Source organism: Betta splendens, chromosome 5 (assembly GCF_900634795.4).
Source record: "Betta splendens chromosome 5, fBetSpl5.4, whole genome shotgun sequence".
In the NCBI taxonomy this organism is placed as follows: Eukaryota; Metazoa; Chordata; class Actinopteri; order Anabantiformes; family Osphronemidae; genus Betta; species Betta splendens.
In genome coordinates this window covers 18,647,579-18,664,083 of record NC_040885.2, presented here as the reverse complement: position 1 = coordinate 18,664,083, position 16,505 = coordinate 18,647,579, and the positions used below count along the sequence as shown (strand labels likewise).

The 16,505-nt window shown below is 46.1% G+C and overlaps 1 protein-coding gene across 2 annotated transcripts; it reads left to right on the top strand.

Annotated features, from left to right (window-relative positions):
* Positions 1 to 6,903: 6,903 nt before the first annotated feature.
* On the top strand, positions 6,904 to 16,248 carry ywhaba (tyrosine 3-monooxygenase/tryptophan 5-monooxygenase activation protein, beta polypeptide a). 2 transcript variants are annotated; one of them, XM_029150652.3, is made up of 7 exons: positions 6,904 to 7,062; positions 9,798 to 9,958; positions 10,869 to 11,009; positions 12,290 to 12,413; positions 13,335 to 13,498; positions 13,638 to 13,733; positions 13,894 to 16,248. In XM_029150652.3, the coding sequence occupies exons 2-7, from the start codon at positions 9,806 to 9,808 to the stop codon at positions 13,954 to 13,956; spliced, it is 741 nt and encodes a 246-aa protein (XP_029006485.1). In that variant the 5' UTR covers positions 6,904 to 7,062; positions 9,798 to 9,805; the 3' UTR covers positions 13,957 to 16,248. The 2 variants fall into 2 exon arrangements, with proteins under 2 accessions (XP_029006485.1, XP_055365068.1); XM_055509093.1 differs by lacking the exon at positions 6,904 to 7,062 and adding an exon at positions 7,289 to 7,305.
* Positions 16,249 to 16,505: the final 257 nt, after the last annotated feature.

Below are 16,505 nucleotides of genomic sequence, written 5' to 3'. Positions count from 1 at the left end.
AACATGACACCTCTGACACGCTCACGCCTGCGACGCGTCCATCGCCGCCTATGATGCACCGCCATGAGTGTTTATGCGTGAGGGAGACGCGTAAAGAGGCAAAAAGACGCGTGTGGTGCTTCTGTCAGGAGGGAGAAGAAGAGACGGAGGCACAGATGGAGCAGGAAAAGACACCAGAGCGTTTGTTTGTTTGTTTGTTTGTCAGCCAGAAGCTCCTTCCTTTATTTGGCAGCCGTTAAACAACAGACTTCATCAGAGTCACTCAGTGTAGAACAGGTGGAGGCGCAGAGCCACTGGCTGCCATGCAGGTAGTGAATGATGATGATGATGATGATGATGATGATGATGATGATGATGATGATGATGATGATGATGATGATGATGATGATGATGATGATGACAGCCACGTTTTGCAGGTCTGACGCTGGTTGACTTCCTGCTTCCTGGTTCCATCCTGGTCGTCGGTTGATGTCCGTTCTCTCAGCAGGGGGCGCTCCGTCTGCCGACCGTCCTCAGATCCAGAGCCAGACGACCGCATCAGCAGCAACGCAACAGATTCACCCCCTGCAGCCCCCAAATGGTGCTCTGCAGATTTATAGTCCAAATTTATCCTGGACTAATTCTGCTGAAGGCAGTGGATGCAAATAGATTTTCATAGATTTACACTTCTGAACCCGGTAAACACGGACCGGACCTGATGCTGACAGAGATGCTGGAAATAGAACGGAACAATTATTGCAAACACACAAAATCAGCTCGACGTGACACAGATTCACCTCCACACATGCACACACACATACACACACACACACACACACACACACACACACACACACGAGCAAACACACACACACACACACACACACACACACACACGAGCAAACACACACACACACACACACACACACACACACACACACACACACACACACACACACACACACACACACACACACATTGCAACACAACAGTCATTAATTAGCAGACCTCCAGAGGCGTCGGAGGTGGAGATGAATGTGAGCGTGTCCCTGTGCTGGTGTTGAGTTAATGAGGGTGTGCAGGGCGCCGCTGGTGCAGCGGGTCCTGTTGGGGGCACAGGACGCAGACCTTCTCATCAAGGACACAGATGCTGCCCAACTGTTGGTTCACATGGACAATAAGGAGGAGGAGAGCAGGTCAGACTCTGGTGGAAACAGCTGGAGGGCGTCTTATTGCTGAGTGCAGCGCCTGAACCGTCTGCTGCTGTAAATCAGTCACCTGATACATCACCACCTGCAGGATAAGTGGCATCTGGTTCAAATGAGACGAAAACAGTGGATGAGAGCGCGAAACAGGGGGAGGGGGGTCATAATTCCTTGAGATAACGCTCACAAGGACTTTACTGTGATTAATGCAGCGGCTTCGTCTCCGTTCCTGCTGGAGAGCGACACAACAGCGCCTGATGAATGATGATGTCATCCTATCACCATGACTCCGGACGCGGAGGCAAACAAACAGCGACGATGCTGATGCTGCAGATTCTTCAGCTAAAGTCCAGCTTCGAGGCGCGAGGTCACGCTTGGTCACGGAACGTGCTCTTGAGCCGAGCAGCGCGCGCCTTCCGTCCGTCAGAGCCTCTTCCTGCGCGTGGATCCGTGCCGGCGGCTGTGGCTCCGCACCATAAATAGCTGGCAGCCGCTCCGTTTGCTGCGGTGACATTTCCACAGTAAAGGTTAGATGTTGCAGATGTTGCACGACGCATTCCTCTCATAACTGTGGCGGTTCTGCGCCGTCGCCCGCGGTTGCACTTGTTCTTTCAACCTGATTGGTGGAAAGTGATGGTAAAAGCTTGTGTCCGCGCTCGACGCCTGCGCCGCTGAACTGAGTGAACTCAGCGCCGCACGCATTGGATCGGACCATGTTTGGTGAGAGCCATGGCGGCCCTGGACGCGTCTCATCTCGTCTCATCACAGTCACAGATGACATAGACGTGGACATGTCAGCTCTCAGGCTGCAGTCAAACATGCCTTTCAAATTGTTAGTAGACTTTTATTGTGAAACATCATTTCTAACCTGCTAAGCTCTGTATCAAACGCCCCATTTGTCCCATTTGTCCCGTCCACTGGGTTCTGGTTCTGGCCTAATTTGGAGGAGAAGTGGGCCGGTGCCTCAGACAGGCAGCTTAAATAGAAACCAGAGCTCAGGCTCTTTGTTACTGCAGCTCTTCTTCTTCTTCTTGGTGTTGAGCTGATTGTCCCACTCCTCTTTGTACATGAGCTGTCAACATATTGTCATTATTCAGCTAAACAGTGACTTCGCCATAGACTGACATTAGCCAACGTCACAGGGAGTTTAGGTGTCGTGCTGATGGCGTTGGTGGTAAATCATCACACTGTCGCTGCCTATGTAATAGAAACAAACACACAAATTGCCACCACAGCCTCCTGTGAGCGCTGTCATTTGGATCCTGTGTCTGTATTCAGCCAATCCCAAAATAAACAGCAACCTGCTGCTAGTTTGACTCATCCACCAGAGCAGGCGGCATCGTGGGGCCAGACACACACACACACACACACACACACACACACACGCAGGCACACACACACACACGCAGGCACACACACCCACACCCACACACACACACACACACACACACACACACACACACACACACACACACACACACGCAGGCACACACACACACGCACACACACCCACACACACAGACACACACACGCAGGCACACACACACACACACACACACACACACGCAGGCACACACACGCACACACACACACACACACACACACACACACACACACACACACACGCAGGCACACACACACACACACACACGCACACACACACACACACGCACGCACGCACACACACACACACAGACACACACACACACACACGCACGCAGGCACACACACACACACACACACACACACACACTCTGTGTAACACCTCGACCAACACAGAGCACTGTCACCGACAGCAGGGCAGAAATACAGAGTTTGTGCTGCACACGTCCACACCTTGAGTCATCACAATCATCACAAACACTGCAGGAATAGCACTAATCCCTCTTCTCCGCTCTATAAATATCTGTGCTTGTTGATCTGGGGAAGCTAGTGAGGAGACGTCCTCTCAAAGGACGCTTCCTGCTTCACTGGAGTTTCTGCTCATTTCCTGCATTTCTTAAATGTCTGGAGATGAGTCCTCATCTTAGTCACAGAGTTACACAACAAACACAAAGTCAGAGAGATCTACTTTGCACGACACCAGATTCTCAGCGTTGCATTTTCACTTAAACTGAAGATTTGCAATCATCACAGGTCCCGGTTTGCTACAAGCAGCATCCTGTGCTTCTTCTTCCCCTTCGGCGTCGGGGAGCGAGAGGCTCCGACCTGGACTTTCCTCTCTTTCATCTGACTGAGCAGGAGACACATGCATCTACAGCATCGCGCCCACTGCACGCGTTCAGCCCCACTCTGGACGCGACCTTGTCGGACACTTGCTTCCTGTCTTTTTTCTTCGTCTCTTCCCACCACTTCCCACTGGTTCCAGTTATTTTCCACAGCCGTCACCTTCTAAGCAACTGTGTTGGGAAAGATTGACTCCATTGATTTTCAGTGGCTCTTTTTGAGTGTGGAACCCTACAGCAAAGCCTGAGTTATGGAGCTTCATCGCGTATTGATTAAAACTCTGTCACATTGATTGAAGACCACAGAGTCCAGACTCCTGCAGCTGAAGCTGCTCTCACTCATTCTTGTGTGTGACGTCAACACGCTGGGCCCAGTAAACGCCAGGAGCTGCAGCCGCTCGTGTGCTGTTGGTGCATTCTGGCCACAGATGAGGCTTCGTCTTCACCATGTCTCCCTCTGAACGCCTAAAACCTACTGCATCCCCAGATGCTGTAACCTCTAAACATCTGGGCCCATCATGACTGTCAGGGTGATGGTTGATGATGTGGTGTCTGACACCTGACCCGGGACAGGCCGCGCCGCCGCCGCCGCCGCCGCCGCCGCCGCTCCTTCTGTGCGTTCATTTGCTGAAGTGCTCCTGTTAGAATGACTGAGGCACTTACTGAAGGGAACGCGGAGCAGAGCTGTCCGGGTTCTCCAAGGTCACCTGCTGAGAGGAGGCTTGTTTTTTCTGGCTCGAAAGTTAAAATGTGAAGCGTTCACTGACAGGACGTTCACGTTCTTTGAGATCGGGATGCTCTTTGTCTGGAAATAGACCATGGATGAATGCATTTCACATAGACCTGTCTCTCCAAAATGGAACATCTTGAGATTAAACCCGTTCTGCAGAGGATGATGAGCTAAATATAATACGTTTCTAGGTCACAAAGTGGTTGAGGTTTTGGAGAAAAGACAAGCAGAACAAGTCGTTAGCACATGTCAGGTTTTCTGACAGGGACAAGTCACGGTTCATTTCCTGAACGCCTCCTGCTGCTAAACACAGTCATGTTTACACACACAGGTGTGAGGATCAGAGCGATTCTAGCGGCAGAACATGGACAATATAAATTATGCAACGTAGCCGTGATTCTGATGCCTAGCTTCAATTGTGTTAGTGTTTCTGTAGGTTGTTATCTTTATTTTATTTCGTTTTATTCATGACAGGTGTGGGTACAGTTCTTCCAGCACCATGTGACCCTTATGAGGAACAGGGAGTGTCTAACAAGTATATGAATATAGTCTGTGCAGTAGATGCAGATGTTTATTCCGGAAACAAGCACATAACACGCTATTTAAATACTTGACAAACCTATCGTGAGTTAATAATTCGCTGTAATATTACACACTACACACACACACACACACACACACACACACACACACACACACACACAGCCTCTGCTGCCACCTAGTGGAGCTACAGTGAGGTACAGCACAGAGAAGCTGCAGGAGAAGTCAGTTCCATCCCAGCCTCTCGACAAGTGTTTAACCCTCTTCTGACTGGGTGAATGCACAGCGCTGCCATTATTATGCTTGGTTTGCTGTCTGTTGTCATTGTTGTTACTCTATAATATAACAAACTATATACAATCTGAATATATATGGTTACATATGATATGTATTATATGTCTAAACAAGCACAGCCTGTACTACACCACGAGGTCGTGCATTGACGTTACTGTTACATTAGCAGATAGTTAAAGAACTTGTTGGGAGGCTTCATCCACTGGAGCCTGTAGCTTAACAATGCTCCACATCTGCTGCTGGACGTGCTCACAATACATCATTCAGAAGCTTTTAGTCAGACACTTATTATGAGTGTGGAGAAACTGCAACCCACAAGAATGAAAACAGACAATAGACCTTGTGTTGCCTGTGCAATAACAGTAGCAGCTATGATTTGGGAGTACAGTTTGAGTTCTGCATTACAGTGAAACAGAGGAGGATTTTACTACATCTGTCATACAGGCTGTGTTGTAGGTTAGATATCGGCTCCCGCTGGACAAACTCAGCAACACAAGCTCTGTGAACACGGCTCAGACAGTCGGCCCACTGCACACAGGCCAGATCTGACACGTGTGGATGATTTCACTTCTTTTGACGTCATTTACTTTAGTTCAGCTAAAATCTCAACAGTCATTAGATGGATTGTTCTATGATGGTCAATCCTCTGGCTCTTCTTTGACTTTTCATCCTGCAGCAGGTTTGCCTTTTTGACCTGGAGGATGAAGCAGATAATCACATATGAGAGGGTTTGGCATCAAACTCCATGCATTATGCACATTCATATTCCATTCTGAAATCTGATAACTTTCACAGTACGATGCATAACAAAAAGCACCATTGGATCCATTACAGCAAGGTGGTGGTGCAGTGAGTAGCACCGTCGCCTCAGGACACGGACCTTTCTGTGTGGTGTTTGTGGGGTTCGCATGTTCTCCCCTTGTTCGCGTAGGTTCTCTTCGGGTTCCTCCCAATGGTCCAAAAACATGCCTTATGTTGGTGTGAGTGTGTGTGTAAATGGGTGTCTGTCTGTGTGTTGTCCTGCAATGGACTGGTGACCTGTCCAGGGTGAACCCTGCCTCTCGCCCTCAGCTAATAGGCTCCAGCACCCCGCGTAGAAGATGGATGGTGGACGGACAGATGGACGGATGGATGGATGGATGGATGGATGGATGGATGGATGGATGGATGGATGGATGGATGGATGGATGGATGGATGGATGGATGGATGGATGGATGGATGGATGATGGATGGATGGATGGATGATGGATGGATGGATGGATGGATGGATGGATGGATGGATGGATGGATGGATGGATGGATGGATGGACGGACGGACGGACGGACGGACGGACGGACGGATGGACGGATGGATGGATGATGGACGGACAGACGGCATCCATTACACATACGGAAAGATGGGACTTGTTTTGTCACTGATTAGGCATCGCACGTCACAGAAATCCCAATTTAGTGCCCACTACTACACAAAGGATTTTAAACCTGTCTACATAAAAGATGAGTGCATGGGTGTGAAAACAAGTGACAGTTTGCTGAGTGAAGCAGGGATTGTGTGACTGTAAATACACATAATGTGGGTGTTTGTTTGTCATCCTGAACTAAACGACTGAAGCACACAAGCATTCATCTCATGAAGATCAAATGAAGCGGTGGGAAATGTACAGTAAAGATGCAGTGGGAGCTGATGGACTGTACTGTAGGGAGTGCTCTGTGTGGGTGTCGTGGAGAGAGAAGCATGGACGCTTGTGAAGCCTAACCACACAAAGCTGTGTCAGCTGACACGATGGTGAACTCAGATACGACAGCAACGGCCTCATGGAGACAGTTGCCATGGAGACCGGCGCACGTCATCCAGTTGCGGTTTCCATGGTCCTCCTGACGTCAAAGCCCCTCGCAAGATGCCTAGGAAACCCCCTGGCGCTGTCGCCATGGATACTGGCGGGGGGAGGGGAGGGGTTTAGAGGAAGCGGAAGTGTTAGAGCAGGCGGAAGTGGTACTGCCCTGAATACCCTGAGCAGCGAGCAGAGGACGGCTTGATAAACTCCCATCGTTCAGAGAATAAATCGGGATTCTTTGTACGCCCCAAATGTGAGTTCACTTGCATATCACTCGATTGTTATCTTATAATCAGCATGGTGAGCGTATTTTCGGGAGGGGGCAGTCGCCCCAGCTGTGGCCCCATTCCTGCATCTGCGGCGGAAGGTGCCTATTGTGGTTTGGGGTTGGGTGCGAGGATTTAGGCCGAAACCCGTGGCCGACTTTTAACAAAAAAGCGCAAAACACCTGGCGCGAGGTTGATTTGGGCTCAACGAGGTGTCGAATGCAGCACAGGTCAGTGGTTTCGAAGCACCAGACTTCGGTCGATGCCATGCGTGGTGCGCGGTGTCCGTGTAGGGGGAGAAGCAGCACCCAAGTTTGGCCATTTTGACAGCTTAGCAGCAACCAGCGGCCGTCGTGAGAGCAGCAGATACCGTTAGCATCCGGGCTAACTGCGGAGCACGGTGGGTAATATCGGGCCTGCTCGTACCTCCTGCCCGCGACGATACGACACACACGTCTGTCCTCGGTATTCGGGGAACAGGCGGGTAGATTTGTCGACGTCTTAGAGGAGCTCCGTCATGGCGTAGTGAAACGCAGTTGCAGCTAACACACCCCGTCCATTTCCCGGGGGTTTCCCTCAAATGCAGCTAAACTCGATATGTGTGGTTTTTTCTAGCAGTTGGAAGACGTGATCAAACTAAAGCGATGCAGTATTTCACACGTTGGCGATTTCCGCTCGCGGCGGGCACACATGGCGTCGCCGTTCAGATCGAACTGGGTCAGGTCCCGTTAGCCGCTAACCGCTACGTTCAGTTAGCATGCTAGCTAGGTAGCCCGCTAGCAGGCGGTAATCTATCTCTCCATCTTAAAATTCCGCAGGGGAATGCGACATAGAGGGCGTAGCGTTAGCTGCACGCAGGCCGACGAGCGCTCCCACCTCGGCGCGGGTGCACGAGGGCCTCGTTCAACGCGCTGCCGCTTAAACCTTCACGCAGGCGCTGCTTTTTAAAGGCGTTTCGTGAATCTTGGTCCACGGTTAACGGCGGTGCTGAGCATTATTCGGTGCGTCTAACCCAGGATCGCGTTCGCCAGGTGCTCGTAGAGCTGCGTTTCAGACTGGATTAATTTTAATCGATGCAGCGGTTAACTAGCGCTTCGTTGACGCGCCTGTAAAACGGCAAAGCGACATTTTGACGGATGCTAAAATGAGGCTGCGCCTCGGATGCGTTACTGCCGGAGACGTGGTCAGTGCACGCGCAGAAACCTCCTCGTGTTCAATTGAAATTGAATCCTCAAAACCAAGAAACGAATGTGTTTAAACAATCCAGACGTTTTGATTAATTTATTCATGAACTGAAACCTGTTTCACAACAGTTGAAGAGTTGCAGTCACTTCCAGTCGATGGTTTTATGATTTAACCTTTGAAGCTGCTCTGCAAAGCCCAGTTTGCACTATGACACAAGCGCGGTGAAGTGGCAGCAGCTTTATAAACTGCTATTTATAATCTGCCACCCAAGTTCACCAAAAATGAGTTATATTAACATTTTTAATTTACATATTATTTCAATATTTTGTGGGCGATAAATGTTTAAAATGGTACCCTGGTGCCGCTTGCTCTAATGTACTGGGTCAGATCTGACTGTTTATTTATTAAACGGGATAGAACGTTGAAGCTGCCGGTTTGCAGCCCTGATAAAGAAGGCTAAGGTTAAAGAGTAGAGTTGCCATTTGGTGTATTTATGTCTAAAAGCCCCCCCCCCCCCTTTCGGGGTGTCACATTTATCATCATTGAGATTATTCATCAATAATTGAGAAGAATTATGCCTCAGAATTTTAAACAGTTTTTTGTACACTATGTTCTCTCTGCTGAGTTACTAAGTTTAGTTGTAATCCTACACATCACATCATCACCACATTGCATATAAACAGAACTTATGTGAAATCAGTTAATAAACATGCACTTTATAGCTTTGAATTACTCAGTCATCTGGTGTATTTTCTAGAGATAAAATGCCAAATTAAAACAGACTTGATTAAACCACTGATGTCCTGGAGTGACATTAACAATGAATAATTTGTCTTTTGCAGATAGTAAGTTAAAAACACGCCAAACATGAGTTGTTTGCTTTAGTGAACTGTGACAATGCTTCATTTTCTGACAGAATTCAGGTTTTGTTTCTCAATAACATTTAGACAATTTGCGAAGTGATTACAAATCTACCAATAGAATCTACTTTTTTAAAACTTAATGTTTGAGTCATTTTGATTGATTGATTCTGCTTAGTAAATAAGTCAAGTAATAAGGAAGCCTTTTTGAATAACACTGGTTATTTTTGGGGCTTACACCCTTTTCACACTTCATAGTGATTCCTCATGCCGATACGTGCTTAATGCTTAAGCATCCAGAACAGGACACTGGGAGTTGCTGGTTTCGGGTTTGGATGCTGAGCTGCTTGTGGTGGGTTTGATAGCGTGAGACCTATGAGCTGCAGGCAAGGCTCTAGCCCACTTAGACTCCAGATTCATTTGGAGAACAAAGTAATGTTATGTCTTCTCTGCTGGTATAGTAGATGGAGGTTAGGCAGGTTTTCATCTATTAAACAATGTTAATGATTTGTGCTAAACATACATTATGTATGTTTCAGCTTGTAAAAGGTGACGCTGAAAGTCTTTGAACGCGTCTTCTCTCTGCTTTGCTATAGTTCTGTTCTTGCTACTCTTCACCATGTTTCTCTCCCAGTCAATGGAAAGTACAACCATAACTCTTTCACCTGCTTTTGCAGCCTAAAAGATGGATAAGAACGATCTGGTGCAGAAAGCCAAGCTGGCAGAGCAGGCCGAGCGCTACGACGACATGGCATCTGCCATGAAGGCTGTGACGGAGCAGGGCCTGGAGCTCAGCAACGAGGAGCGCAACCTGCTCTCTGTCGCCTACAAGAACGTGGTACGGCATCAATGGTCACACCAGAAGAAACTGAAAGATGGAATTGTCTAATTAGATTTTTCTTTTGATTTAAACAATTGTTAGAGCTTCATTGGGTTTTAAACTTATGATGTAATAATGGGCAGCTTGCATTTCTATTGAGTGAAAATCTCCGTCACTGCTTGTTGCCACGACACATCATTCAAGAACACTGACGACTAGTGGACGGAGCAGTGAGTGTGATGAATACACATCACTGTGCTGATCACTGATTTCTACTTCACAAGTAGTTATTGTATGTTGTCATCTTTTCAACTCAACCAACGTTGACTGTATTTGCACTGTTAAACAACATCTATCTACTGTAGCAGCTCTGAAGATCAGCTGTACTTGATGACTTTTACTTTCCCAGCGTAACGTGACAACTGAAATCCTGTGTGGACTTATCACTTACATTCATAAGAGTCAGCTAAAACGTTGCCTTTGGTCCACACTAAACGCTCTTCTTATATAAAATGAACGCTGTCCTTCGTTGAGCTGCTATGATTTTTGTTTCTATCAAGATTTATAGTTTTACTTCATAAAGTAAAACACTATGTAACAGCTGCCTCAGGTTATTCAACTCTACTGTTCTTATTTTCACGCTTGCTAAAACAAAGTTCCTGAGTATTTTTTTTAAATTGAGTCTTAAGTATTCGTAACGTTAAGTGGGCCTTTTCTTTTAATCACCTATTATTATTCCACTGCTTATCAGGATCATAATAATGATCCTGATGTTCTCGAGAAAATTACACAATTATTTTTTTGTGCAATGCAGATAATGCAATGAAGTTCTTTTTCACACTTGTGTATTATTTCAACTGTATTTAGTCAGTTATGCACCCAAATTGTTGATTGATGTCAGTCTTTTGGTTCATATTGTTGCTGTTAGGTGGGAGCTCGTCGTTCATCTTGGCGCGTCACCTCCAGCATCGAGCAGAAGACGGAGGGGAATGAGAAGAAACAGCAGATGGCCCGTGATTACCGTATGAAGATCGAGTCTGAACTCCAAGAAATCTGCCATGACGTGCTGGTACAAAGACGGATGGGAGAGGGCAGGGTGGGGGCGGGGGGGCAGGGGTGTGTGAAGATGGAGCGAGAGCGTACGAGACTGGGGGAATGGTGGCAGTAGAGGAAAGGGGAAGCAGAAGAGGGAAAGGACAATGTGAAGGAGCTGGTCAGTGAACGGTCCATGGTTCTTCTCATGGAACCAGCTCACTGACAAACAAAGCCTTAGTTTTAGTTCTGTTCAACTAGGGCATCTTCTCTGATTAGTTCAGCGTGGTTAGTGTGTACATTAGGTCAGGAGCGTAACACTGCTTGACTTAAAAGTCAACGTAAAAGGTCTACATGAGTGCAGCCTTGTGCTCACATTATGTCTGCACCACACTGAATGTCTGGAAGTGTGCACCATTATCTCCACATCTAACATCAGCATTCGTAACCACAGTTTCCCTAAGCTGTACTTCGGCATTTCACCTCATCACATGTGCCTCTGCAGCCTGAAACTGCTTCCCGTTGTCCTTTTCTGATGCTACTTAATCCAAATGTAAGATTTGTGTCTTACATCATGTACCTGAATTATTAAGAGGTGAAGGACTGTGCTTATATATTCTGTTTAATGTGTTGTGGGGTGGTTAATAGTTGAGGAAGCTCGTAATTTAAACATATTCTTTAGCTATATTTGAAGTCGGCGTCAGCAGAAGCAAAATGCAGAAGTAAAGCTAAGGTTGTGTAGACAGGGTTTAATATTCTCACCAGAACAGTCTGCACTGAGGTGCCGAGTAGGTTAGAACAGAAATTGCTCAAGGTCAAACCAGACTCAAATTGTTGGTGCTTGAGCAGACTTCTAATAATATCTTCAAGGTCAAGCTGGAAGCCTCTGTGGTGATGTGGCGCTGTAGGAATGAAGGGAGGGAAGGACGGGTGGAGACATGCTGTCCTTAAAGCAGCAGGAAGCTCAGAAGCATCCATAAGGTTCAGTCAGCGACCTTGACCCAGAACAGCTTTGCAGTGGATCACACTAAAAGTCAATGTTTTTAAGTTATTTTCAGAATAAAAATATTTATTGTCATGCAGTCAGGATTGTATGCAAGACATCCCAAACTAATGAGGTCATTTAGTTAAAATTGTCGTCCTAATTAGTAAGTGGAGGTATGTTATGTATGTAGATATGTTTGTAAATAATTTTATATAAGACACATCACTGTGCAGTCAACACCTGGTGCAGCTGATGTTTGACGATAACAAGAAGGCATTCATGAAATCAGTCTCATTAATTTATTAAATCTTTGATCTTCTTGTCTGTTTCAGAACCTGCTCGACAAATTTCTCATTGTCAATGCTTCTCAGGCCGAGAGCAAGGTATTCTACCTCAAAATGAAAGGGGACTACTTCAGATACCTGTCGGAGGTGGCCTCTGGGGATACAAAGAAGGGTGAGCATCACTCCTGGTGTGGTCGATATAGAGGCGTTAATGTCCCTGAAGAACTTTGCGTTGCTTGCAGTTACAGATTTTACTCAATACTCAGGTAATGTCTCACTTGGTTCATGAACAGTGTTTTACATTGTGTCCCCAGAGGTTGAGCGGTGGATAATCTGTCAGACTAATTGAAGACACAAACTGAGAGTTGACGCATCAGTCTCAGTTGTGATATCATGACATTAGATGTACCCCCCCCCTCCCCGTCATTGGATTATTTTTGCTTTTGTTGTCTCCATTATTTCGCTGAAGCTCCTGTTGTTAAAATTGAGACAGGCTCGTTCAGGCTGTTGCCAGGAAACTGTTTGTTGCCAAGGTTATCAGTTGCCTGACTCTGTGTCGTGGCAGTGAGCCAAAGCCCCTATGGTTTAGGAAGTTGTGATTAAATGGTGACAAACCCAGGAAACGAGTGGCCATCTTTTCTAAATGACCCCGGCGTGCTCAGATTGTCCTGAAGCAACTGTCTTGTACACAGGATGTCTGCTGATTTTAGCAAGGTTTACAACACAGACCTTCATTTTCTTCACAAATGACTTGCGCTAATCTACAAAGCCCTAAAGGTTTTTCTCATGCTTTCAGTCTTATTTTATCCATCTGTGTGGGTTTCATTCACTGTTGCATCTGTAAATGCACAAATTGTTCTTTCTTCTGAAACAGTAAATGAACGGAACCTATATTTCAGCTACATTTGATTATACTAAAGTTAGTCAGATAACTTAAACATTTTGAGTCCTCAATCAGAACCAGCCACCACGGTTAAAGGCGGGTTGGTTTAGCTACTAGACAATAGTTCCTGTAGGTCACACTACTTTGCTGTGGTGTTAGTGAGAAGGTTGAGGATTGTGGTGACCTGGCTTCTTTCCTGCTGTGTTGCAGACACTGTGGAGAACTCTCAGAAGGCCTACCAGGACGCTTTTGACATCAGCAAGAAGGACATGCAGCCAACACACCCCATCCGACTGGGCCTGGCCCTCAACTTCTCCGTCTTCTACTATGAAATCCTCAACTCGCCCGAGCAGGCCTGCACTCTGGCCAAGCAGGTGGGTGCGAGACACAATTCAAATGATGCATGGAGATGATGTTCTGAGCAGCTGCTGGACAAGAGTCTAGGCAGAGGACGCAGTGTGAAAGCTTGAACGTCAGCGCTGAGGTTGGTTCTTGTTCTGTTTGCGCCTGTAGGCCTTCGATGAGGCGATCGCCGAGCTCGACACCTTGAACGAGGACTCGTACAAAGACAGCACGCTGATCATGCAGCTACTAAGGGACAACCTCACTGTGAGTATAACCCACATCACTAAGGGAGTGTAATCAATGTAGCTTCAGACCACACACTGCCTAATTACAGTATTAAGTTTAAAATAATTTAATGTTAGCGTAAAGAAGCGTTTGCACTTTGATTGAACTGAGGGTGATTGAGTCTTTCACTTCTCTGCAGCTGTGGACGTCGGAAACCAGCCAGCATGAAGACCCCGAAGTCAACGAAGGAGGAGAAAACTAGAGCACACGTCACTGTTGACCCACCCCTACTCTGTCCCTCCTCCTTTTCTCTCCTCCTCTTTCTTCTCTTCCTCCTCCCTTCGTACACGTAAACAGCCTGTTCATTCCCTCGTCCCACTTTCTCAAACCCAGCCTCCCGATTTCCCTTCTGTATAACCAACAGCATGAATAGTACCTGACCTTCACAAATTAAGTTCTAATAAAGGAGGGGGGAGAAAAGATGCTACTCCATCTCCCCCGCCATGCTTCTGTCCTCCCACCCTCCCCTGATCATGGCACTCCAAGGCAGGCCAGCCAGAAAAACGACTGGCGGCTCTAGTTTTCTAGCATGAAGGGAGGGTTTTTACCCCAAACCACACAATAAATTAATGTTTTAGAGGCCACATTCACCTGTTTTTACTCCTCGCTTAATGTTCGCCTCCTTCCCTTCTATACTCCCCCTCCCCCCTCCCTAACATCAGTGCGTTCTCTCCCCCTCTTCTCTCTAGCGAGTTAATGCATTTATATAGTTGTCCATCCCTTCTCTTTTGGCTTTCTTAGTGTACTGGCAAATGGCTGGTTTTATTCCACTTTAAACAAAACAAGGTTATTAAACTGGCGGTTTATTTTCAACAAACACTGTGATGCTTAGTTATTCCTCCACTTTGCCACCAGATCCTGGTGTGATGGCACGGTATTGGGCTGAGGGTGTGTCCAGACAGCAGTGCCATTCTGCTGCGGTTTATACAGAAGGGTCCTCCTACAAGGCTGTATTGTGACACTGACAAATCTAAAACCAGGTGTTTTACATGCTGCGCAATTTCACTCATTTTCCTTTCTAACTGGGACCCAGGGTTTTATTTAACACCATTCTGCAGATTTCCAGTTCTGAGCTAAATAAAAAAATTGGAAAACTTTAATCGAAGAAAACTAGCTTACATTCCATTTAAAATCAAAGGCGACTCAGCATCTGCTAACTCCCTCACATCCATTTCCCGTTGGGTTCTCCTCCGTGTGTATAACAAATCAAACTCTTTAATGTCTTTTTGAGAACTGTAAAATTGTAAAACATTTTTAGAGCTTAACTGTAAATCTGTCTTTTGGAAACAAAACGGTTTGTCGATGTTTGTCCACACCTGCTTGCAGAGAGGCCGTTGCCGTCAGCTGTAGTTGGATTTGTTTTGGGAGCGTCGCTCCTTCCTCTTCCCCTCCTGTCGTCCTTACGCATTCTTCACTGCTTGTACTGACAAGTCAGGCACAGTCCCAGGTTTCCACTTGAGATTTGCCAACTAGAATGCTTGTTTTCTAGTATCGCCACCTAAAGGGAGGATCCCGTAGATTGACAACTGAACCTGCTGCTACCCTTGTTCCCTAATTTGAAATGAAGTAATTGCATTTTTTCCTGTTAAGATGTCGGCACCTGAGAGGGAAATCTGCGGAGTTCAGGAACTGACTAAAATGTAGGAGTTAACTCTCCAGACAACCATCTATTCATTTGTGGAAGTGAGAAGCTAGTTTGGATAATGGGGAGGCTTCAACAAGATGTACATTTGAATTGGTAAATCAGGTTTTCATTTAAATGAATTTGCCCCATCAATAGCAAGATGATGCTAAGAAAACAGACCACTGTCTTCTTCCAGACTTGGAGAATCATTGGTGGAAATCAGCCAAACGCATTAGAGCTGTCAGATGTAGAAACAGCCACATAGATTTTTGTTCCATTTCCACTCAGTGTCACAATAACCTTGTCTTTAACCATCACGACATTCCACTCTAGGTGTAGAAAAGTCATGTGTGTCAATGTTTTTATTTTTGCTGGGGACAAATGTTTTCATGCACTGAAGTTAAAAAGGTTAAAAAAATCCTCCCTACCGCTCTTTTTCTCGTTAGCTGAACAATAAGGCAGTTATTCTACGCTTTCTAAGAAAAAAAAAAGATCCCATGCAGTAGTGAATGTGGCACCAAGCCTGTCTGTATATCTGGTATCTCAGACCATTTTGTTTTTACTGACCAGTATTCTGCTTAAAATAAAAAGGAAAAAAAAAACAAAAAAACAAAAAAAACATTTGCTTCTGTGACGGTTTTATTGCTTAGCGTGCACGTGGTTGTGAGAATTTAGACTTGGCTTAAGTACACAAAAAAAAAGACAAAAAGACCGCAACATCCCCTCTCTCCCCTGGGTATTGACGTAATTCTAGATTTGTGTATGTCTTTTAAAATAAAATTCCAACTCTAGTTTCACCTTACATGTTATAAAACAGGACAAAATGTAAAAGACGATTTAAAGTGAAATAAAGGTTTTATCAGTTCCGAAGCCGCCCTCGTTCTGTTTCTTACCACTGGCCTGGGAGTGCTGCATGTCTGACTTCACAAAAAAAATCACTGAAATGGACACTTTTCTATGAATCTTTGTCAACATCACTTCGTGATATGATGAGAATTGACAAGTCTGTTGCTCTGCTGCCTCCTTCCTGAAAGACGAACCAACAGCACATCCTCCAACCACTACGGTTGGATGATTAGGATTAAAGGATAAACACTAGACCAAAAGGGTGACAACGTTTGGGTTTT

Bases quoted from the DNA above. Each gene is read 5' to 3' on its own strand.
- ywhaba (XM_029150652.3), top strand. From the start codon at position 9,806: ATGGATAAGAACGATCTGGTGCAGAAAGCCAAGCTGGCAGAGCAGGCC. The intron at 9,959-10,868 runs GTACGGCATCAA...TGTTGCTGTTAG, and splicing joins CTGTCGCCTACAAGAACGTG to GTGGGAGCTCGTCGTTCATC. The intron at 13,734-13,893 runs GTGAGTATAACC...ACTTCTCTGCAG, and splicing joins TACTAAGGGACAACCTCACT to CTGTGGACGTCGGAAACCAG.